The following is a 25650-nucleotide window of genomic DNA, read 5'->3' as shown; positions in this document are numbered from 1 at the left end:
GTGGGAGTGGTTATTATTTTAGGGTCCCCATTAACCCAGTGTGGGGACCCAGAGATGACCTAAACAGAAGGGTGCGTCCTGCGGAACATTTTGGCGGTGGTCCCATTATCCTACGACTACCACAGGCTGAGATAGAGGTAAAAATTTGGGAAATAGAATGCTTGCAAAACATTATGGGGAGACGTTTCCAGAGTGCAGTCAATATTGTAGTATCGGTTCGTCCACGTTGCAGATTTCTGTGTTTTTTAGTAAAGCATTAATCAATTATAAGTGTTTTTGGGAAAGCTAAGGTGCGTGAAGGGGAGAGGCAAAATAAATTACTCTGATTAGGTGAACAATGTGACCAGTGCTCCAATACCGCTGATGGAGTTCGGTGCTGTTGGGCACTGTGAGGGCCAAGGCTGACATGGAACACAAAGGGGAGAGAAACACAAGAAAAAAATTGTTCACCTACGCTGAAGTATATCAGCAATATTTTACTGGCGGGCCTAAACTGAAACATTGAAGGGGGACCATGTGGTCCCCTTGTGGAGCCAATAATGGCCCTGGGACCACCACCTCCCAGGCCGGACTCCTTATATGTCATGGCGAGCTCACCTCCCCGGAACATAGCTGTTTACTCTGACTTAGTGAGATCTTTGATAGCTCCCGCCAAGTAAGAACAAACACTCTGGTTCCAGCGGGCAAGAGCTGTCAAAGTGCTCTTGCCCATTGGAAGCAGAGATTTCATCTCTTGCCTTGCTCGCAAAGATACGGGCAGGAAAAGAGATTAAACAATTGATCTTGCACACAGGGAGCTGCATGTTCAGCAGCAACCTGTGTGCAAGAGCAAAGCTGGCTCCCGCAGGGGGTGGGGAGCCGGTTGAGATGCGGGGGCCCTAAGGCTTCCCCTGCAGTCCAATTGCACACTGGATGCCACAGAGGCAGAAAGCAGCCCAGGGAGTGGGGCCACGTGGCCCCCCAGCCCAGGGAGTGGGGCCACGTGGCCCCCCATCCCAAGTGGTGGGCCTTGGGATGGGGTTCCCGGGATTGAAATCAGCTGGGGCAGGGGGACCACGTGGCCTCCTCCTATACATTGGCTGTTTACCAAACAAATTAACACCTACCAACTAACCAGTAGAAAGTACTTCAGTTGGGTAGACATTTTGTGTAGAACTGTAGACTCTTGTTGGATAACAGAGGAGATGAGCTTCCATTCTGGCCGTGATGCTCAATTCATAGAAGTTAAACTGCAACAGGAAGCATTTACAAATCTAAACGTAGCAGGTGCCCCAGGTGAAGCTCCACTTCTGGAATGGACAAATGATCTTAACACCTGGGCTTGGCAAACGCAAAGCAAGTGTGTTTACTCTGCGATTCCATTTTGAAAAACGATCTGAAATCTTCCTTGGAGGTAAATGCATCTTTTATCTATTGGAGGGCAATCTGTATGTGACTGGGACAAGTGGGTTCTTTCTTGTCCTCTCCTTGTGATAGCAGAGTTCATGGTTCTCCCTTTAAATTGCTACGAGTATGCAAATGTGCAAATGACCTGCAAGCTCCGCCCACTTGGTCCCATCCACCTTAGTAGTATGCAAAGGTCTTCCAACCTTTTGTCAGGATGATTGACAGTTTACCAAAGGGACCCTCAGTGCGTTTCCCGCCCATTTTGGTGGTGCCTTATTGATTCAGAGGAATATGAGAATATCCCTACCAAATAAAGAAGCACTTATGTCATGTAGCTAAGAGGAAGGACCCTGGTTTGGTGGAGATTTAAGTTTTTGTAGTCTCGTTGGGCTCTCTACAGAAGGATTCATGTTATCACAGAATTCTGGAGAAAGATGCACAAGGAACAATCACATTGGCAAATGCACACAAGGTCACTGGAGACACTTCCTTGTGGTCCACTGTGCATCTGTAGTGTAGATTACACACTGGACATTTACTCAACGAAGTAGCACTTACTAACTAACCAGTAGAAAGTACTTAAGTTGAGTAGACATTTTGTGCAAAACTGTGGACTTGTGGGATAAATGGGCATGTGCGGATCCTTTTTGGCAGAGTCACTCATGCTGCTACTGACACACCCACACAGACACACACACACACCCACTCACAGATGCACTCAGGCACCCACTCAGACATTTACTCACCCACTCACAGACCCTCTTGGACATTCATTCAACCATTCACAGACCCACACAAGCTCACGCACCCACACAAAGGCCCACTCACGGATGCATGCACTCACTCACAGACCTACTCAGAAACTCATGCACTCACTCACAGACATACTTCAAACTCATGTACCCACACCCACTCATAAACCTACTCAGACACACACACACACTGACAGACCCACTCAGACATTCTCACATCCGTTTACAGACCTACTGAGACACTTATGCACTCACTCACACGCTCACTGTCAAAGGAAAGAAGTTACAGTTAGGAAATAAAGTCCACAAAACCTTAGTCTTTCACTTAAAAAGCAAACATTACAAGGATGTTATAGTAAGGAAACAACATAAAAAACCTTAGAAATTCACTGAAAAAAACAATGGTTACAGAGACATTATAGTTAGGAAACAGAATTACAAAAACTTTTTAATTCACTGAAAAAACTAATGTTATAGGGGTGTTATAGTTAGGCCCCATTTCACTCGTACAAAACCAGTGAAATTCAGCAGTTATAGTTACCTGAGCTAACTATAACTTACGCCCCCACAATGCATTGCTTATGACCTCACATATTACATCACTCATGTCACGGTCAGTGACATTATTGATGACATCTCAAATTACATCATCCACAGAGGCACTTACACACCATCTCACACTCCTATACAACCTCTCATACACCCACTCATGTACCAACACAATCACTCACAAACCAATTCACAGACTGTAGGAAGGAAGCCTATTTCTAGCATTGTTACCCCCCACTTTTGGCCTGTTGGTGAGTATATGTCAGGGTGTTTTTACTGTCTCACTGGGTCCCTGCTAGCCAGGACCCCAGTGCTCATAGTTTGTGGCCTGTATGTGTATCCCTGTGTAGTGCCTAACTGTGTCACTGATGCTCTGCTAACCAGAACCTCAGTGCTTATGCTCTCTCTACCTTTAAAATTGTCACTATAGGCTAGTGACCATTTTTACAAATTCTAATTGGCACACTGGAACACCCTTATAATTCCCTAGTATATGGTACCTAGGTACCCAGGGTATTGGGATTCCAGGAGATCCCTATGGGCTGCAGCATTTCTTTTGCCACCATAGGGAGCTCAGACAAATCTTACACAGGACTGCCACTACAGCCTGAGTGAAATAACGCACACGTCAGACATTTTACACTGCACTTAAGTAACTTATAAGTCACCTATATGTCCAACCTTCACTTAGTGAAGGTTGGGTGCAGAGTTACTAAGTTTGAGGGCACCCTGGCACTAGCCAAGGTGCCCACATATAGTTCAGGGCAATTTCCCCGGACTTTGTGAGTGCGGGGACACATTAGACGTCTGCACTACAAATAGGTCAATACCTATATGTAGATTCACAATGGTAACTCCGAATATGGCCATATAACATGTCTAAGATCATGGAATTGTCCCCCCATGCCAAATCTGATATTGGGGTACCAATCCCATGAATCCCCGGGGCTCCACTATGGACCCCAGGTACTGCCAAACCAGCTCTCTGGGGTTTTCTCTGCAGCTACCGCTGCTGCCAACCCACAGACAGGGTTCTGCCCAGTCCCAGGAAGGCAGAACAAAGAATTTCCTCTGAGAGAAGGTGTTTCTTTTGGAAATAGGTGTTTAGGGCTGGGGAGGAGTAGCCTCCCCCAGCCTCTGGAAATGCCCTTCTTGCATAAGCCAGCCTACACCGGTTCAGGGAACCCCCAGTCCCTGCTCTGGCGCGAAACTGGACAAAGTAAAGGGGAGTGACCACCCCCCTGTCCATCACCATCCCAGGGGTGGTGCCCAGAGCTCCTCCAGTGTGTCCCAGACCTCTGCCATCTTGAATCCAGAGGTGTGAGGCCACAATGGAGGCCTTTGAGTGGCCAGTGCCAGCAGGTGACGTCAGAGACCCCTCCTGATAGGTGCTTACCTGACTAGGTGGCCAATCCTCCTCTGAGGGCTACTTAGGGTCTCTCCTGTGGGCTTTTCCTCAGATAACGATGTGCAAGAATTCACCAGAGTTCTTCTGCACCTCTCTCTTTGACTTCTGCCAAGGGTCGACCGCTGACTGCTCCAGGACGCCTGAAAAACTGCAACAAAGTAGCAAGAAGACTACCAGCAACATTGTAGCACCTAATCCCGCCAGCTTTCTCGACTGTTTCCTGGTGGTGCATGCTTTGGGGGCTGCCTGCCTTCATCCTGCACTGGAAGCCACAAAGAAATCTCCAGTGGGTAGACGGAATCTTCCCCCTGCTCCAACAGGCACCAAACTTCAGCGTCACATATACTCTGGGACCCCTCCTTACCATGACGAGCGTGGCTCCTGGAACACAGGTGGTGGACTGTCAGGAATAAGGCCAGGCGCGGTCCAGGTCTCGCCCGAAACTCTGCTGCGCGACTCTGCAGCGCTTTATGCGCACCACTTGTCATCCCCTCTTGTTCCAAAGGTGACCATCAGCGTCGTCTGCCCTGTGGCAAAGCTCATAGAGCAGCAAGTTCAGGACATTGGTGGACAAGGTGTACTTATCAGTGCTATTCTATCAAGGGACTACAATTCCCATGTTTTTAGAGGCAACAGCCATCTTGGGGTGTGGCAGGCCTATAAAGCCCAGCCACACCCAAGCACATTCCCCACTATGTTGAAGACTTCAATGCAGCCAGACCTCGTTGGGGTTTCTCTAGAGAAGAGCAGAATTCCTGAATGGTAGAGTGTCATCCAACCAAAGTATCCTTGTTTCCATGGTGCATTAAAAAACGAGTAGGTCGTACTCGTAGCGGTAAGGCCTTGCTGAATCCAAGTTTGGAGAAAGTCATTACTTTCAAAAGGTAAAGCGCCCCTTAGCATAACGAGCAAAGCGTTTTCAGTTTCTAGAGTACAGCGGCCTTGGCGCCATGATCAAAGGCATTTCAGGTCACAGATGTAAAGCGCTCTTTTGCACAGCAATTCAAAGCGTTTCAGTTCACAGATGTAAAGCGCACTTTTGCACAACAATTCAAAGCGATTCGTTCACCGATGTAAAGCGCTTTTGAAAAGACAATTCAGGCGCTTCAGTTCATAGATGTAAAGTGCTCTTAGCACAGCAATTAAAGCGCTTCAGTTCACAGAGGTAAAGCGCTCTTGGCACGACAATTCAGGCGCTTCAGTTCATAGATGTAAAGCGCTCTTGGCACGGCAATTCGACCACTTCAGTTCACAGATGTAAAGCGCTCTTGGCACGGCAATTCAGGTGCTTCAGTTCACAGATGTAAAGCGCTCTTGGCATAACAATTCAAGTGCTTCATTTCACAGATGTAAAGCGCTCTTGGAACAGCAATTCAATCGCTTCAGTCCTCAGGTTTAAAGCGCTCTTGGCACGACAATCAAAACGCTTCAATTCACAGAAGTAAAAGGCTCTTGGCACAACAATCTAAGTGATTCAGGCTACTTGAGTAAAAGCTCTTCCTGGTATTATTAAGGAAAGCGCTTCAAGTTCAATGAGTAAAACTTTTTGGCATTTATTGTTGTGAATGTGAAAATATTTCTGGAGATAAGCAGATCATAGTTTTCATTGTTTTTTTAAAAGCTTAAGATGTGGAAAGCATATTTGATTCTTTGGGATTTTCTAGTCAAGATCAAAAGTTTATGTTGTGAAGGCATAAATGTTACAGGATTGATATTCTGAGTATAATCGTAGTCCAAAGTTCTTGCCATCTCTTGATTCTGAGGTCGTAGTTTACCCTTGTTCCATGTTTCAAAGACGGGGCTTTGCCCTCATTTCAAAAGAGGTCTCCATCTGATATCTCGGAGACGCATTTAGTCAAGAGTCTATTGATGAGTTACATTTTTATAAATGAGTAAATGCATATTTGTTCTAACCTTTACTTTTCAGATCTCTCTCCCTGCTGTTCCCTACCCTATTTCCCTTCCCCCCGACTGGCTTCATCATACCTCTGTGCTATAATAGCTTTCTGAGTAGGTGACGCCGGAAGGTGGGCCTTTTGTTCAGTGACATGCAGATCCCGAGGAAAGGACACTGTGACATGGACCCTAGTGACCAAGACTGTCCAGTGGTCCAACTGTCCAAATTTGGAGGAGGTAAGTCATTGCCTCCTCTCTCCAGACAGTAATTCTGTGCACTGTGTGAACTGCAGCTGCTAAGGCGTCTGTGCACTCTTGCAAGGAAACCTTCGTGCACAGCCTAGCCCAGGTCCCCAGCACTCCGTCCTGCATTGCTCAACTCGCTGAGTTGATCACCGGCTTCGTGGGACCCTCTTTTGTAGTGCTGAGACGACTGCTGTGCTCAGTTTTCTTGAACCCGTGTTCAAGTACTTCTGCAGGTGTTGCCTTCTTGTGCGTGGGCTCTCTGTGTTGCTGAGGGCCCCCTCTGTCTCCTCTCCCAAGTGGCGACATCCTGGTCCTTCCTGGGCGCAGGCAGCACCCTTTTTCTTCAACCGCGACCTTTGCAGCTAGCAAGGCTTGTTTGCGGCCTTTTTCCAAAGAAACAACTCTGCATCCTCCTGGGACATCTTCTGCACAAGGGAAAAGTTCCTAGCACCTTTCGTTGTTGCGGAATCTTCAGCTTCTTCCATCCTGGAGCAGCCATTTTGCACCTTCATCCGAGGTTTAGTGGGCTCCTGCCCCCCCTGGACACTTTCACGACTCTTGGACTTGGTCCTCTTCCTTAACAGGTGCTCAGGTCCAGGAATCCGTCTTCAGTGCTCTGCAGTCTGTTGTTGTCTTTGCAGAATCCTCTATCACGAGTTTAGTTTGTTTCTGGGGAAGTAGTATCACTTTACTCCTACTTTTCAGGGTCTTGGGGTGGGGTATCTTGGACACCGTTAGTGTTTTCTTACACTCCCAGCGACCCTCTACTCACTACACTAGCCTAGGGGTCCATATGTGGTTCGCATTCTACTTTCAGAGTATATGGTTTGTGTTGCCCCTAGGCCTATTGCATTCTATTGTATTCTACAGTGTTTGCACTACTTTACTAACTGTTTACTTACCTGATTTTGGTTTGTGTGTATATTTTGTGTATTTTACTTAACTCCTAAGGGAGTATATCATCTGAGATATTTTTGGCACATTGTCACTAAAATAAAGTACCTTTATTTTTAGTAACTGTGAGTATTGTGTTTCTTATGATATTGTACCTATATGATATAAGTGGTATAGTAGGAGCTTTGCATGTCTCCTAGTTCAGCCTAAACTGCTCTGTTACAGCTACCTCTATCAGCCTAAGCTGCTAGAACACTACTAATCTACTAATAAGGGATAACTGGACCTGGCACAAGGTGCAAGTACCATCAGGTACCCACTATAAGCCAGGCCAGCCTCCTACACAGACCAATAGAAGTACTCACACATACACTTACTCATCCATAGAGCCACTCACTCATACAGGCACTCACACAACCACTTACTCACCCATACAGCTACTCAGTGACTTACCCATACTGCCACTCACAGAGCCACACCCATACAGCTACTTACACACCCACTTACTCATCTTTACAGCCACTCACACACTAACCCATACAGCCTCAGAACACAGCCACGTATTCACCCATACAAGCACTCACACACCCACACAACAACTTACATACCAATTCATACATCCATACAAGCAGTCACACATCCGGACACTCACCCATACACCCATTCACAGACACTTACTCAACAATGCAGCCACTCAAACAGCCACTCACTCATCCATACAGCCAGTCACACAGTCTTTCAGCCACACACTCACTCACCCATAGTCACTCACACACCCACTCTCCTACCCATATAGCCACTCAGTCTCCCATAAAGCTACTTTCACACCCACCAAAACACCAATATAGTTATTCACAGAGCCACTCACTCACCCAAACAGCTACTCGCATACCTACTTATACACCCATAAAGGCACTCGCACACCAACACAAGCACTCAAACACCCACTCACACATGGATACACACAGTCACTCACATAATATAAGTTAGAAATAGTGTCGCTCATTAGTAGTACAGAAAGCATACCATTTTAACTTTTGTAGTACCTTGGTATATATGCATAACACACATTTTTAGAAAACACTCACAGGATGATGTCATCAGTGATGTCACTGACCATGCCATAAGTGATGTAATATGTGAGGTCATAAGCAGTGCATTACGGGGTGTCAATTTATACTTAGCTCAGGTATTTCTGACTGATGATATTCACTGGCTTTGTACAAGTGAAATGTGAACTAACTATAATGTCTCTGTAACCTTAGTTTTTCTTCCAGTGAATTTCTAAGTTTTTTACTGTTGTTTACTAACTATAAAGTCCCTGTAACCTTTGTTTTTTAAGTTAAATGGAGTACAATATCTCATGGACTTCTAAATAGTAAACTAGTTATCTCATTGCCTCCAGGTGTCCTGTTACAAAGCTACATATGAACATGCAACTGTGCATGAGGAGTAACTCTTATTAATCACCTTAATTATATCTTGCTTCCATGTCAAAAGGAGCCCGTCTGCAGCCGCCACATATTCGATTGAGGGTTCTGTAGCCTTCCTATAAGAGCTAACAAATGCATCGAAACACGACATTAATCTTCCCATGCTGTCGTCGCCTTCATCTTAGCCAGACAGTAAATCAAGACACATGCAATACTACAAAACTGTCCTCGGAAGGCACAGTTTGCTTTCAGTAGTACTAAAAGGACACAGAATAAATTGTGCCAGTCATAGGTAGTTGAAATAATAAGTGGCAATGCTGCCCAAACGGTATTTTCAAGAATAATACCCTTGTATATACAGCAAGGAGGTTAAAAACTGTGCAAAAAACATACCCCTATAAAATGCATAGCAGAAGCTCATTCTCGGCGACTAACTGTTAAACTTAAGCTAGCAGCATGTTGGTAGTGCACCATTCATTCCACAATTGTGTACAGAGGAAGATGCGCCCTCTCTGTACATTCCTACAAAGTAACCAGGTCAATCAGATCTCAATATTAGCAATATGAACAAAATAGACAAGCACTAGCAAAGCCAAAATGTATCGACTTTGAAAGGTGTTAGACAAACATTTGGCCTTGGTAGTGCTTTTGGTTGATGCTGAACAAGATTTTTCAAACTGAAAAAATGGTTGTTGCTGATGCTGAACAGCGTCAGCCAAAAGAGGGAAAAACAACAGCCCAAGTGGGTTTATGTGTATGTAGTATTAAAAAGTATTAAAAATGTGTAAATGTGTTTTGAGAGAAAGGTGGGACGTGGCAGCAAACCATAGCTGTTGGGCCATCCTAAACAGTAAAAATAAACAAGCATTTGCAATGCAATGGGGTTTGCTTTTGCTCGAGTTAAGCTGCTAATGTTGCCAGTTCCTAACTGGACTTTTCTTGCCACTTACATTGAAAATGAAAAGTACAACAGTTGACATAAGCATGCTGATTCAGTGCCACGGCCGCCATGAGCATGAGCGCGAAGGAGAGACACAAAGGATTTTTGAAAGGCAACTCCACAAACGAATGAAAGTGGTGGGCATGCGATGGGCGTGGGTAAAAGCCCACAGATAGATTACAATAGGTCAGAGCGCTTGTGCGCATGACCTAAAAACACAAGTCAGGGAAGGGCAGAGGAGCAGATAAGGGCTGGGCAGCAATTCAATGCAACTGATGAGACGCAGGGAGGGGCTGGGAAGCAACAGATGGGCCAGCGGGGCATTAAACAAAGAACAAGCATTGACAAAGCCAACAGGTTTCGCCTGTGCAAAATCTATTGGGTTTGTCAATGTTTTTTACTTGGTGCACAGCAGTTGACCTGCAGTACAACATGGTTTATAGTTTAAAAAAATAATAAACCTCTATGACGTGGCCAGATTTGACTGCATTACATAATTTACTTACTTTAACCATGTTCTCCAGTAGCTCCACTGCTGGGCAACAAGTAAAAAAATATTAACTAAGGTAACAGGTTTCGATTTAGGTAAAACCTATTGGCTTTGCCAATGCTTGTTATCATAAGCTAAGCTTTTCCACTGTACAGAAGCAGTCAATAATAAGGGACTTTGCAAAATCATTAATTTGTGTATATTTTGAGTTATGTCATTCTTTGTATGGCGTATTTCAAATGCATAGTTCTTACATGGCTAACAGAATTCTTCAAGGGTAAATAAAATCTAATACTTCACATAGTCATTTGAGCCGCTAACGTGGACGTACTGAGTGTGTCAGAATTTCAAATAACCAGAAAAAGATGGGTTTCTCTCACCCCCGCAAATGAAAAATGGGAGGCAAGGTATGCCATATGTGCACTGTGATTTCATGCTTGTGGGGCTGGTGACTTTTTTCCTGGCAGCTTAGCCGCTGAGACTCTGAGAGAGAGGTTTATTAAGCTTGAGATCGGGGACCTGGAGGGCAGGCACCATTTTGAATTAGTATGATATTGGTCACCACCACGTTCGTCATTATGAGTTTTTAACATGCAGAAGATCAAACTTACTAGCCATTATTTTAAACGTCGCTTTACATGATCTCCAGTTACATTACACCAGGTCATATTCATTTTTAAGCACAGGGTGATTAAAGTGCTTTGTTCAGAATCTCAGGGTATTGATCCGACCCAGAGTTTCGAACCTAGTTCCCCCATTTCAAAATCGGCAGCTTTTAACACATCAGCACATAATGCCACATCCTCAGGAGTATCCGACTGTGAGAAATCATACCTATTAATAATCCTCCGATGAGAAGCACCGCTGTTTTCGCGTTGTCACGTTCACTTTTCGAGGCTCACATCACTTGAATGAGTAGAGTTAGGCCCTACGCTGCAGCGATTGTGAGGGAGCAAGGCCCGTCAGCAGGGCGGGGTCGAGTGAGGAAGGGACTGGAAAAGACAAGCAATTAAGAAGAGTCGTGTGGAAAAGGCTCCCGTTACTCAAAAGTGAGAACACTCCGTGCATAATGAAGGTCTACATTGCAGCGCAGGAGGTTCGAAAAGCACTGCGGAGACGCGCACTGAAGGAGAGTCATGTTGAAAAGGAACACATTAGGCAACCGAGGGAACACCCCGTACACGGTGAAGCTTTAAGCTGCTGCCATCGTGAGGAAGGACTAAAAACAGAGCAGGGGTTGGGAGGGGAGTCCAGAGGCATGTGCTCGAGAAGTCATGTAAAAAAAAAAAAGTAACAAAAGAGTGCCTGCGGCCAAAGGATGGACCGTACCCACCGGAAGGAGTACTTTGTCTAGGCTCCGCTGCAGTACAAAGAAGACTCGACGACCCGGAGGAAGACGGACACAAGGAAGAGGCACTGACCAATAGCAAGCACGAAACCACAGTGACGTGAGAGCCACTTGGAAGCCAGCCAACGGTAAGTAGAGGTAAGTAATGGGCAGGCTTTAAGCCCCTTTTAAGATATATATATTTTTTTAAATACAAGAGATTTAGCAAGTGCTATTCAGGCGAAACCTAAAAAGCTGAATGAGATGAGGCATGGTGGTGGAGGCAACAGTCGAGCTGGGGAGCAGTACTGAGAGCACAGGCGAGAGACACTGATGAGAACGGAGAATCAACACACAAGGAAAGGGGGATGGAAGCAAGAAAACAGGGATTCTCATGCACTGAGAAAGGAAATGAAACAAGCATTACTAACATCAATAGGTCTGGCCATGGCAAGCTTGTGTAATTGTAATTTCATTCATATTTTTCATCGCCAGTATGTGCCACCCAAAGAAAAAGAAAAAAACATGTGGCCACTTTAATGTGGCCGTCACATGCTGGAATTAAAGGATTAAATGCAAGGTTTGTGTGGCTGTTTTACTAGTGCTTTACTATGTAAAACCTTTCAGTTATGCCATGAGTTCTTTTTTATTATTTCTAAAGGGGCCAAGATTAAGTCACAACCTGACAAGGCACTTGAATCATAGACACCAATAAGGTAACAAGGTCAAATACTTTATAACGTAAATGTAAAAATGAGTGTAGACAAAATAAGGGGCTGGCATTTAAAGTTAATATAAAAAATAAGTACAATAACTGAAGCACACTTTGAACCAGCTTTGCAAATAAAGGGAAAGGGACTAATTGTAGCCGGATGTGAATAGTGTGCATAGGTTTTGTGCATACACTACAAGGGAAGTGAATAGGTAAACCTGGATGACCCACTGACTCATGCTGTATGCAATGGGTAGGAGGAAGCAAAATGAGTGACAATAACAAATGAATGGCTGAAGCGTGCTGACCAAGAGACACAGTATGTTTGTGTATTAGATAAGGTTATCTGGGAACGCAATAGTCTGTGGAAACAGCTAGATCTCTCTCAAAGACCACCCTAAAATAGTTAGCTGAATCGAAGTAGAGGAAAGATACAAGTCATCCTGCCAAAAGGACGCTAAAGAAGCTATGCTGCGGGGGAAGGATAGAGACAAGAAGATGAAGGAAAGCCATCGAATAAGAAGCAAGAAAATGAGATTGTGTCTTAGTTGGACTCTCGCTGTAGGCGAGACTGCTGGTTTAGAGATGACAGCCCTTTTGTTTGTAGGTGACTAGGCCAATCCTACAACAAGTCACAACTGTCGATCCAACCCTCCCGGCTCACAAGCAGTACCTCACCAAAAACTAAACCAGTAAAAGGTGATTAGTAGCAGCCCTAACACATGGACCCAAGAGTGTGACATCTCAGGGGAGTTGTGGTGAAACAGAGATTACTCTTTTCTCACATGAGCAACAAGTCTCAGTCACACACAGGCAAAGAAGGAGATGCAGTAAAGTTTCAATAGGTTTTATTAACAAGACTGCAATCTACTGTAAAATGCATGGGCTGCAATGATTAGGATAATAAACAATGCAAAAAATAGAATTGCAAAAATGAGAGTTGTGAATATAAAGTCCCCCACCATCTTGCAATAACATGAGATGTAAAATAGGCCCTAATACCCTAGTATAATGAACCTAGGGCCAGATGTACGAAAGGATTTTACCCATTCTCTGTCTATGGGAAAAAGCTTTCGTACATATGGCCCCTAATCTCTAACCTAAAGAGAGCTAGGTCTGTTAAACCTAATCTGCCAGTGCCATGTCCATGAGAAGAGCCTCCACCCCTCACTACCTTGGAATGAGGTCTCTAGATCAGACTCTGTGGGGAAATGAAGGCTGAGTCTGCATCAACGCAACGCACGTGTAGCATAGATGGCATCTGGTAGGAATCCCTCTGATATCCTCGTTTGCATGAGATGTATTTATACAGATCTTGTAGGACGCCTGACGCAGGTATGTTCCCAAACAAGATGTAAGAAAGCATGCTTGGGGCAGCAATTACATAAACAATTCTCTCCGAAAGTAAATTATGTTCCTGTCACACATGACTGGGAAAGAACATGATGTGAATACCTATGTATATCACTTGTCTTTGACGCTGATAGTGACGCCTTCGCAGAGTGGCACTGATAACGTGAAATCAAAACATCTTCCGAACTATAAACATAGCAGCCATCTTGGGAGAAATAATTAAGGGCCATATGTATGAACACATTTTCCCATTGACACAGAATGGGTAAAACCCTTTTATACTTCTGGCCCCAAATGCGCTAAAACAGAGCAGGGCTAAGTAGGTTAGAAGTCACTATGTGACGGGGCACAGGCCTGCAAGCCAGAAGGCTAAGCTATCTCCTGATTCCAAATAAAACCAAATAGGATCCACTACAATTGAAAAAAATCCAGTGCTACATAATGGGCTGACCCAATGCCCACTTTAAGTATAAGAACAGTACAAAATAGGTCTTTCTACAACAGATAATGCTGTATGTAAGCAAGGCCTAAAAAACAAAGACATACTATCATGGCCACACTACCAAGGCTCAATCTGAAGAGCAGTATCTTGGGAGCTTGATCCCAAAAGGAGATCACTTCAGATGGATGGAAGATGAAGAATACTTATAAACCAAAATACACAACTCAAAAGAACACATGAATTAATTTTGAGGTTGACAAGGAACAGCTATGGTTGTTGTCTGTGCTTTGTCTGTACTTGAAGTGTATAAAATGTTTTTGAGAAAAAGAAGAGCATAGGTACCATATGGTGGCTACTTTTGTAGTGTACCCATGACGGCAATTTCTGATTTCTACTTGACTAAGCATTGCAGTGCCTTTCAAGAGTACCTTATGGTGAAGTAGACCTGCTTGTATAAAGACAACAACCAAGAGCAAGTGTTTCATTGCAAGCTCACTAAAGACAGCTCCAGTTCTCTGCTGCATTCAGCACCGTAACCAGTTCTTCACCACAGAAATATAGCGGACTTTGATTACGCTTTCGCTCAAGACTGGATGGATGGCTGTTTGTTCAATTCCCTGGTTCCCAATTCCACTGATTTATTCTCTAGTTTAGTGTTTGCCCTGCCCTTGCGGCAATTAGGTTTTTATACTGAATTTTATTGGTGACCCTGCTTTCTTCCACTACTCATGTCAGGGTAGAAAACACGACTCACCTTAAATAATATTTCAGGTGGATTCAGAAACTTAAAGCAGATTCCTCAGCAATGAACACTCTTCCTAGGCTTCAGATTGAATCAGAATGTCTTCCCACATTAATGACTTCCTAGCATCGCTTTGTGGTGCCACAAGGCTGCAGCCGAGTTCCACTCTGGGATGTAACAACTGAGTATATTAGGTCTCACCCTCTGCACCGACATCAGCTCCTGATACTTCTGCCATGTTCCACTGAGTACGGAGAGGAACCGAGAGAGAGCCATGGCAGAGTCAAAATATACCACATAACATGTTTGTAATCCTTGGGATCTTATCAATTATGGTACTGGCTCATCTGTGATAAGCAAGGCAAAAAGGCATCCGTGGGAAGAATATGTATCCATCACAATTATCATTACAGAGGCAAGTGACTTTTTCTTCTGCTGGATACATCATTTTGCATACTCCTCACCTTATGAATGAGTCCTAAAGCATTATCTCCTTGGAGATGGATGAGTAGTGGTGCTTAACTAAGGAAATCGTGCAACAACGCACAGGAAAGAACTAGTCATTTCATGTCTGTGACAAGAAGCAGAAACTGAAAAGCATGCAAAGACGACCACCCAGATGCCCAGCAGAAGTGGGCAATTGGGACACCTTGAGAAAGAGCTGTGGAAGCAGCCTTCACTTGGGTGCAATGAACAGGCATACCCTCTGGATTATCATTCTCCACCTTAGACACTGCAACTGCATGCATAGAGATTGAGCACTACCGGCTCACATCCTTCTGGCTCCCCAATGACGTCATAAACATCATACTGGTGGCCAAAAATACTAACACCAAGTCTGTCTACACAGGCCGTGGGAACAATTTTGCACAACAACATGGGTTGGAATGCATTAATCCTTTAACATCTCTTCTATCTGATTTCCTGAGGATTTTGCGTGATCAGTTCTGACCTGATTTCCCACAGTGTAGAGAATATGTAAGGTGGTCTGAGGCATCTCGGATTCTGAGGTGGGCCAAGAACGTTTCTCCTCCATCATTCTTGTAGATTTTGCTCTAACTTTGGAGACATTCATCTTGCAGTGCTTCCTGGATGAAGTCTTTGAGCATCACAGCCTGGGGATAAACTGACTGTGCAATTAGTTGGATGCGTCTTTCATTCCATTAGCATAACAGCTTGTTGTACTCTTGTATGTCTGGAGAGACTGTTTGCTGGGCTGTCAATGAGAGCTGGTATTTCTAAAGTTACATCATCCAGTTTTCTGCATGCAGCAGAGGATATTGTGGTGGCCCTGCACAAAGGTGGGCTAAGGGTTTTCTGTCGGAGACCTGCTTGAATCCTCTCCCAAAATGATATACGTTCAAATGAGAACATCCATACTTGAACCCCAATGCTATTCCTTCCAATTTGGGAGTATTGCACATCTGTGTTAGTAAATGAACTGCTTGCAAAAGCGATCAGAGCCCATGAGCCTTTCAACTTCATTTGTAGAGTGCCAGCCAGTGCTTTAAATGGGCCGGTACTGTCTGGTACTGAGTACCAGCACCTTTTTACTTTGAGAGGGAGAGTACCGGTACATCTCAAGAAAAACGTCGTACTTTTAATTGGAGAGTGCCGGCACTTCTCAGAAACAAGCAGGTACTCAGAGAGAGTACCAGCACTTTTATAGTTCCATTTCAAGCACTGGAGAGATCCCAAGCCTCACTGAGCTCATATCGACCACGAATTCGGTTTCCCTGTTTGGGTCAACATATTTCATAGTTCTATCACGCAGAAATCCTGCTTTGATGTTCCAGACGGTCTCATCGTGCCTCCCAGACCATTCCCACATGGCTTGGGTATTTGTGAGGGCTCTGCGCGGCTCGGTGGGAGAAGCCACATTAGGTTGTAAGAGCCCACCACAGTTTGCCACGCTGAGGCAGCTTCTCGTCTCAAATGCGAACGCCAGGGCTGGGGAATATCGGCTGTCCTTGGATTCTGGCGGGACGACCCTAACTCCAAACTTTAGTCAGAGCGCTGCTGCCACACTGCACCTAGTGAGAGCTGCGGCGCCTTCCTCGGCAGGGAATTACTGACATTTGGTTTCCGTGTTGTTGGACGAATGTTCCTCATATTCTTGCAGTACGAGCATCAGATCACTGGGCAAAGTTGTCAGGCATTTTGCCAGGCTATACCAACGACATTCCGGAGTCATTAAAAGAAAACAAAACATTGTACAGCGTGGATTGTAAATTCCATTTACCATTAAATATCTACCCGTCGTTCTCTACAGCTGTCTCCGATTCTACGTGCTTAGCAAAGGGGTTTACTTCGTTCTGTTGGTTTCCATCTTGTAATATATACATCGTCTAATATATAAATCTATTTGTTTTCAGTAAAACCCACTATTTCCACTCAAGTTCAACCTACATAAAATACATCTTCCGCAATTAAATGTTTACAGAAATGCATATATAATCGCCCTGTGTCCTCATGCCGCCCCACACCCTCCCGCAGTACATGCTGCGTCTCTCGGATTAAAGAGACGTGGGAACGAGTAAAGGGTCAGGAGAGCGCCCCACTCCTCACTTTTCAAAAGGTGCTTCTAGTCAGAGCTAAGAAACATCTCAAATGAACCACAGAGGCGGCCCGCCCAACCTCCCGCTCTGCAGAGCCAGGCCTATTACCTGGGAGAGGGAGGTTATTTACACGGCACGCGCAGAATTAAAAACTAATACGTTTAGCGCCTGCAAACCCAAAGCGCCCAATGTACACTTAGCACAGCAGAATGGGAGACAGGAAACATCACCATCGGAGCTCGCCGGGTCGCTTCCCGGCTTTCCGAAGACAGATGCAGGACACTGCACACACACAGTCTATGGTGGTTACGCAGCGCCCTCTGCCGCACTGTTTCATTCATTTTACGGTGAGGTCTGAGAGTGAATACAAGGAAGTATTTTACAAACAAACTCAATTTGCAATGTTCTAACCATTGAGTAGATCGCGATATGAGAGCAAATTGCACTCACCCTGTGTTTGCCAATCATTTCCTAGTTTCCATCTGGCTGTGCAAACAAACCCGCGTTAAAGGAGATACAACGGCCGCAGAATGAGACACACATACCGCCACATACATTATTCACCATTTTATTGTATCAACGGCAAAACAAAACCGCTGTCAGCGTAAATCCTTTTTACACAGGCTGCTTTTGCGCCAGATACAACAGCACAAACCTAAATAACTATGTAACCGCGATTAAGATCCTGGCTTTACTACATCAGTAAAAATCCCACTGTTGGACTTGGTCCTCTCAGCAGGGACACCCCAAAGCTTTTCGCCTTCGTTTCCTGATATCGTTTTTGCTGGCATTACGACTGCACAATTTACTACTGCTAACATGCTTGTGCTCTCTCCTCTAAACATGGTAATATCGGGTTATCCCCAATTGGCATATTTAATTTACACATACTTCCAGCGAAACTAGTACTATATGTCCCCAAGAACTGTACATTAACTGCTACTAAATGCTACACTAGTTGTGCCACCCACTTAAGTAGTTCTTTAAACTTGACTAAGGCTTTCATTGCAGTGTGTGCAGTTTTAAACTGCCATTTTGACTGGGTGAAATAAACCTTTTGCCTGGCCAAAACCTTCCTTTTTAATTCATAAAAGGCCCACCTAGGGTATGCCCTGGACTTCCCAGAGGGCGGGATGTAATGCATTTAAAAAGCAGGACATGTACTTGTAAGTTTTACATGCCCTGGTAGTGAAAAACTTTTTAATTCGTTTTCACTACTGTAAGGCCTATATCTCCCATAGGATAACATTGGAGTTGTCTAATTACATTTGAGAAGTGTCAGTTCCAAAACGGGAAGGGATGACCCATCATGTTTGGTGTCTCTGGAATCACAATTTAAATTTAAAATTCGAACTTATGGTAAAGTCGGGTTTTAAATTGCAATTCTGAAAATGACACTGATGAGCTTTTCTGCTCTAGTGCCATTTACAAGGAGGAAGGTTGTGAAACTGCTGACCAAACCGACAGCAAAGATTATGCTGATGTGACCTGTGAATCAACTTATGTTATCATAAGGGACACTCAAACTAACCCACTCTTTTCGTCTCCTCGCACAGCCCCTCTCTTTTTATCCACACTCTCTCTCCTTTCTCCTTCTTTGATCATTTTCTCTCTCCCATTCCTGTCTCTTCCCTCTCTTTATCTCTTTCCAGAAGCCTCCTCTTGCCTGCTTCAATTATTCTCGGGGACCTAGGGTACATGTCAGAGGCACCAAGAGCAGTCCTGAGCTTTTGAAAACTGACCTACAAGAGTTCCAGCCCACCAAGAAAATGTCTGGTGGGATAAAAGGCCTGTACGGCACTCAGTGTCTTAGACATTGTTAGACATTGAAGCTCAAGGACAAGGCAGTTGCATGAGGTGATCAGCACTCAGTGAATGGCCGGAGGCTGTAGGTATCAATGGTGAAGTAAATGGTGACAAGCAGACTACCAAAAAGAGGGCCTTCACTGCTGTTGAAGAAGAGATAGAATACCTTTACTAAGTGACGGTTTAGCTTAATTGGGAAAGTGACCAATAACTTATAACAAGCACATTTCTGCACAAATTTGGCTGTGGCCTGATCAGAATGTTTTTCTTCAAAGAATTGGAGACAGAAGGTGCTACCACTGAAAGTAATACCTTTATTTGAAAATCTAATAAGTCTGGCACCTCTTCAGAAAGACATTTTTGGAAGAATGCAGAGGGAGCTCTTTGAATGTACAATTCATGGAAGAGGGCGCATCTCCAGAAAAGGCAGCATCATTTTTCTTACTCCTGAAGGAAGAAGCAAGATTCCTGTTTTGGTGATGCCGTCACTGAAGTGAAAGATTTGTGCTGAAGGTACATAAACTACATGTTCTGTAGGTACAGTGATCTGTAAAAATATTCTTTCAGGTGCTTGTCAGCAGGCCTTGTGGAGAAATCTGCTTTCCTTGAAAGGTGTGTTCAGCTACGGTGAGACAAATGTCATCCTGAGCAGAGCGCTGACGGAGGCTTCACAACACTCCACATGTGGTAGAAATCCTAGCTATGGTGGCTCTTGGGAGAGAGGAGTCGTGTGCACATTCACCTCAATAGTTGGGGTTCTGGCAGTTACAAATCTACCATTAAATACACCTTACTGTTTTGCTTTTGGCATGTTAACACTGTTTACTGTATTGTTAATATTCCAGAGATACCGATTTGACCAGAGGGACTGACTAAAATATGTATACTATGAAATGCTAATGCTTGAGAAATTAAGGATGTCAGATTTCAGTACTCAGAAATAAGTTACCAACAAATTGTGCCTGCCTGCAGTGGCACCAGATGTATGAAGTCGTTACCTTGTCCCAGAGAAATAAGGATGTCTCAACTTAAGCGAGCCTTGTGGCTCCTCCTCCGTTAACTCCATGATAGAGTGGATGCTTTGCTTGGAACTGGTAAATAATGGACACAATCAATAAGTGGGTAAACTGTGCCACTCGGAGGGCAATTGCAATAAACTGGATTATTATTTGGAGTGGGTGACTACCCACCTCAATGAATAAACACAACCATTGTCAGGGTGAACCTTCAAAGTCACTAAATGAACCTGAGCTCTACTCCCTGGTAGCTAGACAGGCTTAACCTGGAGCAATGTGTAAAGTATTTATCCAGTACCAAAACAGTAATAAAGTCCAAATGCAAAAGAATACAATTCCTAAACCGAATTGGAAAAAAAACAGAGTAAAATTTACTAAACTAAATGACATCAAAATGACACGGATCTAGAGATATGAATTTTGAAGTTTTAAGTAGGAATAGCACCAAGAATCATACAGTGGCAATGACAGTCAATGGTCACAGTAGACCAGGACCTAGGTACAATTTGAGGATCACCATGATGTAGTGCAGGTAATATACAAACCAGGTTCGTCCTGGTGAAAGATTTTACCTTCTGACTTTAGTCCTTTAAGTCATAATCCACCACAGGAATACACTTCTAAAACTCTCAGGGGAGGTACTTAGAGACTTACCGGGTGTCAGGCAGAGGCCAACAACATGGTCCAGTGTAGGTCCAGTGCCACTGGTCAGCTGCAAGATCAGGCCATTCGTAGCTTGTTGTGTCCCTGTGGCTTTAACAAGAAGTCAGCCAACTGACCCTTGAACTCCACTTCTTTGTCCTGGATACAACAGAGCAGGTCCAGTCCTTCAGGCTTTTCTCAGATATCAGACAGCAGGTTCAGTTCTCTTTTGGGCTGCCTCAGGTTCAAGAGTATTCTGAAGTGGGCGCTGAGAGATGCTACATTTATGTTTGGTGCAAACTAGTGGGTGGGAATGACTCCTGGGCATGTCCAAACCAATGGGGTAAAAGTTCCCAGGACCAATCCTACCAATTATATGCAAACCCAGCAGACCTGCGAGCAGGATTTGACACTCAGGCAGGAGGTGCCACTGCAATGTCAGAATGTATGCTCACAACCCCCACCCTGCACATTCAGTGAGGTGAAGAGGAGTCATCTCTCTCCATTGAGCTCAGTCTATTGTGTGCTCCTGGGAAGCATTTCACAGCTTTTTCACACCTATTAAGATGATAATTCCTGAGTGGGAGAAGTTTAAAAGCAAATGTAAATTAAATCCAGAAACTTCAGGCAGGGAAAAGGTTAACTTTCTAAAGCTTTCCATTAATATGTATTGAAAATCAGACTTTACAATTTAATTGGATTTTAATAACTATTACAAATAATTGTTATTTATTGTTCTCAACAGTCCCAATTCCAGAGATACAGTATTCTGGTTTTCTACATAGGACAGCTAGGCATATCACAATGAAAAATAGCTTTGGGTGCTAGCCATTGCAAGGACATGTCAACCTTGAAGTTCTACACGTCTTACTATTGAGTAGCATGTGTCCTGCATTGTGGCCTACATAGAAATGACTTATTAATACTTAAGAGGGAGGTGCTTACCTGTCAGAAGGGCTTATTTTGACAGGTTAAATTGCAGTGTTTAAACTGCCAGAGTTAGGCCTCAAGCCAGGTTTGCACTACTGCTGTTGTGGACGTTACAACAAGTGCTGCAGTCCACTAGAGGCAATTAACTTTGAGGCCCTGGCTACATCTTTTACCATTTACCAGGGGCTTATAGATAAGTTGAGTATAAAAAAAATAGAATGCCAATTCGACCGTTTTTAAAGGGGGAACACAGGCACTATACTACTAATAAGTGGGGTAAAGTGCACAGAGTTCTAATGCCGGCAAAAATATAAGGCCCATCAACAGGTGAAAAATATGGGGTAACCACACAGAAAAAGCAGACTTTCTACAGTCATACTTCAAAATGAATTTCTGAAAATAAAGTAACAAATATGCACTATCTTCAGGCATTGTAATGGGTATGGATACTGGATTTATCAATATCCCAAAGCGTGAATAATTAATACTAAGCATAAATATGTCGATCATCCATAATCAAGACTAAGCATACATTTGTCCATACCATAAATATGCCCATATCAGTAGGGATAATTCCATAATGATTGTCTCCTAATTGCCACTAACCTTAACACTAAATTTTCTTGGTAATAAAAATCACAAATTGCTTCTCCGCATGTTTCTTTTGACTTCAGTGGTATATTCCATAGAAACTTCTCTCATACAAGACATCTTTACGATACTTCGTGCAACCCCCTCTTTCGTTTCTGCAATATCTTTCTTTGGAACTTCATCAGGTCCTTGACACAGTCATCTACCATTTTCACATAATTACAACGTAAAACCATCCAACAAAATCGTTTAAACACTTTGTGTTTACATTCTGTCGTATCTGCTAGCATAAAGTATATCTTGTTATATCGTTTCCTTTTTAAATTACTGTTGAATTATAAATTAGGTTCAACAGCTAACAATTGATTTTATGATGAAGTACAACTGCCCATTGAGCTTCAAAGTCCTTGGCAACCAACCTGCCACATTAAATAAGCTACATAATTCATAATTTACATGGCACACTGACAATCATAACATTTAGGAAAATACCTGTCCTAGTCAGCAAAAGGTTATCCAGATGCCGGTCTCCAACCCCAAGGATATATGTTATCACGCAATATCCAGCTGCAAGGAGAACGACAAAAATAGACATTACTACTCTGGCCATTACATCAGCAGAAGAACTTAAGGAAACTTATTAGAGAGATTAAAGAACATTTCCTAAATGATCACTGTTTTAGCCAAAAGTGCCCTGACTTACAAAATGTAATCACTCTAAAACTGTTTCCAAGATACCTTTTCTCCCAGAAGCACACTTTCTGGTGGAAACCAGCTTGGATCCTTCACCTAACGTAGTCTGTACACGGCTTCTGGTCTCATTGACTGATGCAAGGTACATGTAAAAGGCTTCTGCAGAGGTGGCAAATTCATGAAGAGTTTAAAACACAATCATCCCCATTCCTATTTGGACAAGAAGTTCCACAGCCACCATCAGTCGGCTTCATTTTCATGGAGTGAAAATGCTGGAGAACGGCTAGTTCACTCATGTGACCAGCTCTAACTTGCTGTCCAGCCAGGAAGAGTAATTCTGATTCAAAACATGGCTGTAAAACTGTGCTCGAGTGATTATTTTACGGATGCATCTGGCGGTCTCGAGCATCTTGCCAAGTAATGTAAAAAGGTAAAGTGATAGTTTTAGGCAAACCCTCTCAGGACTAGAACTGTAATGGGGGGTTGTGATCAAGGACGTTAAGGGGTGGGGGAGGTGGGCCTCTGGTGGGTAGTGGGTATGCTTGGTACTACAATTGCTACCCCCTGTAGTTTCCTAACTCTTTAGCAGGAAACAGGCCTCACTCTTGCGATGTTATCAAGGGTCAAAGGCTACATGATGTCACTTCCACTACTCCCCGGACATTTTGTGGATTTGACATCTATCACTGTAATCCTGAGACCAACGCTCCTTGTATTTAAACGTTTCATTTTAGATAGTTCGAAATTCCGGATACCCTGGTAGTAAAGACGTAAGGAGCTAGCGTTCATCAGTTACGCCAACAGCGCTCAGCACTAGATGGTTGCCAACCCCAAGTGAAAGAGAGAGAATGTCTCTGCTTTAGCATCTGTCTGCCTAGACGGCAACCTGACCTGAAAATCTTATTCAGATGCTCCCAGCAGGCCATGCGCGCAAGAGGTCCTCCAGCAACATCCAGTTTCAATGTGAACAGACATTTAATGCAAAATAATCTATTTTTGGAACCACAAGGAAAGAAAAACAGTTATGAATGCTCGAGGCAGGCTCAACCTTTTATATCATAAACAAGAGGTGCCCACCGTGATAATTATGGACGAGTCCAAAAAGTCTCACAATAGTTAAATACGATGGGTTAAATGCTTAATCATTTAAAGGATAATATGTATCTGGTAAAAGCAACAAATAATTTCCAAAGCAAGGAACTGAAGAGAGGCACAGGCTGTTTTCCATACAATTAAAAATATTCATGAATTTCTAAAAATAAAAACTGTTCAATGCAAAAATTAGTTCTGAAACAGTGCCAGTGTAGATGTTCTCTCGAACAACACAAGTGTGTATGAAAAAATGAAATAAAAGTAGAAATGTAATACAGACAGCAGAAATCTCCACGGCTTCACAAATAACTATTCAATTAATTAACCAACTCCGATAGCAAATCTGCTTACAATAGATATAATTACTTATGATTTCCGTAGATCATACTAAACATACCGTGAATATATATGAAATTACTGCAATTAAGAGACATAACATACCTGTAATTCTACTACACTAGTTCTGTCTAATTAATCCTTTAAAAGAGGAAACCAGGGGCGGCTGCTCCTGCGTCAGCCAGCAGGCATGTCATCCAAGAAGGATGACTGATCTTTTTTCTCATGTTCACATTTGATCTACTGACATTACCAGGGGGCATAGTTTACTTAAGCAACACATGGCTACCAACAAGGCTGCACCCAAAAACGATGCGGGCCTCCAGAAGAGATCCAAACCATTCAAATGTGGGGCGGTGAAGACTTGCGAGACAATCAAGGTGCATGACTGACCATATCGTCGTGAGACCACGAAGACTTGCAGCAGTGAGACATTCAAGATGCACGAGTGACCCTGTCAATGTGTGCGGGGCTGTGAAGACTTAAGACTTGTAGCAGTGAGAGAATCAGGTGCACGACTGACCATATCAGTGTGAGAAGGCGAAGACTTCTGGCAGCAAGACAATCAAGGGGCATGACTAACCATATCAGTGTGGAGCTGCGAAGACTTGTAGCAGGGAGGCAATCAAGATGAATGACTGATCACATTTGTGTAGGGCCTCAAAGACTTGTTGCTGCGAGACAATCAAGATGCATGGGTGACCATTTCAAAGGTTGCAGGAAGACCAACAGATGGTGTTGAAGATTAATGGGGGTTTGTGCTGGGTGTCACAAACCCTTTATGATTGGGTGGAAATTCTAGTTTTGCGTGACTTGGCCTCAGTAAGTAGGAGAATCCCCTTTACTACTGGCGAGCAAATATCACTGGGGGAGCGGAAGTTAGATGTCCAATCATATTTTGTAATATCTTTGATCGTACTCCACATAGGAGAATCATTTCCAGAGGTGATGTAGCTATGTTTCAAACACACTGCTTTAATTAACTAAGGATTGCTGGTTCGAAAGTTGAACCAAATTTCAAAGAAAACACATCAGCCAACACATTTTGCCCCTTCCCAGCGTGCAGGCCTGGGGCTTTCTCAAGGATGGTGAAATTGACAAAGATAAGAAAGTCACACAGGGTAACAAAGGAAATCCCTGTTTGGGAATAAGAAAACATGGGTGTAAAATGAGAGCTACATAACAAATAACCGATGCACATCCATATGAGGCACATAGCAAAAAAATAAAATAAATGTTATATAAAAAATAACCATTTCACATCCATTTAAGGCACACAGCAAGAGATTCAAGGACATCAATTCGGTGTTACATGTAGTCAACATTATTCATTACTACTGGTATCAAAGATCCATGTTATCAGCAATCCCAGGTGATCATGACACACAGACATATATATAGCATGTTAGTGTTAAA

General features: G+C 43.6%; 1 protein-coding gene across 1 annotated transcript in view; it reads right to left on the bottom strand.

Moving 5' to 3' along the window:
- PIK3C3 (phosphatidylinositol 3-kinase catalytic subunit type 3) overlaps positions 1 to 25650 on the bottom strand; it is a 699052-nt gene that overhangs the window by 191305 nt on the left and 482097 nt on the right. Inside the window, exon 21 of the mRNA XM_069218786.1 lies at positions 22606 to 22680. Coding sequence (XP_069074887.1) covers positions 22606 to 22680 — 75 coding nt within the window. The remainder of the gene's footprint in view (positions 1 to 22605; positions 22681 to 25650) is intronic.

Source organism: Pleurodeles waltl, chromosome 1_1 (assembly GCF_031143425.1).
Source record: "Pleurodeles waltl isolate 20211129_DDA chromosome 1_1, aPleWal1.hap1.20221129, whole genome shotgun sequence".
In the NCBI taxonomy this organism is placed as follows: Eukaryota; Metazoa; Chordata; class Amphibia; order Caudata; family Salamandridae; genus Pleurodeles; species Pleurodeles waltl.
This window is presented reverse-complemented; position numbering and strand designations above follow the sequence as displayed.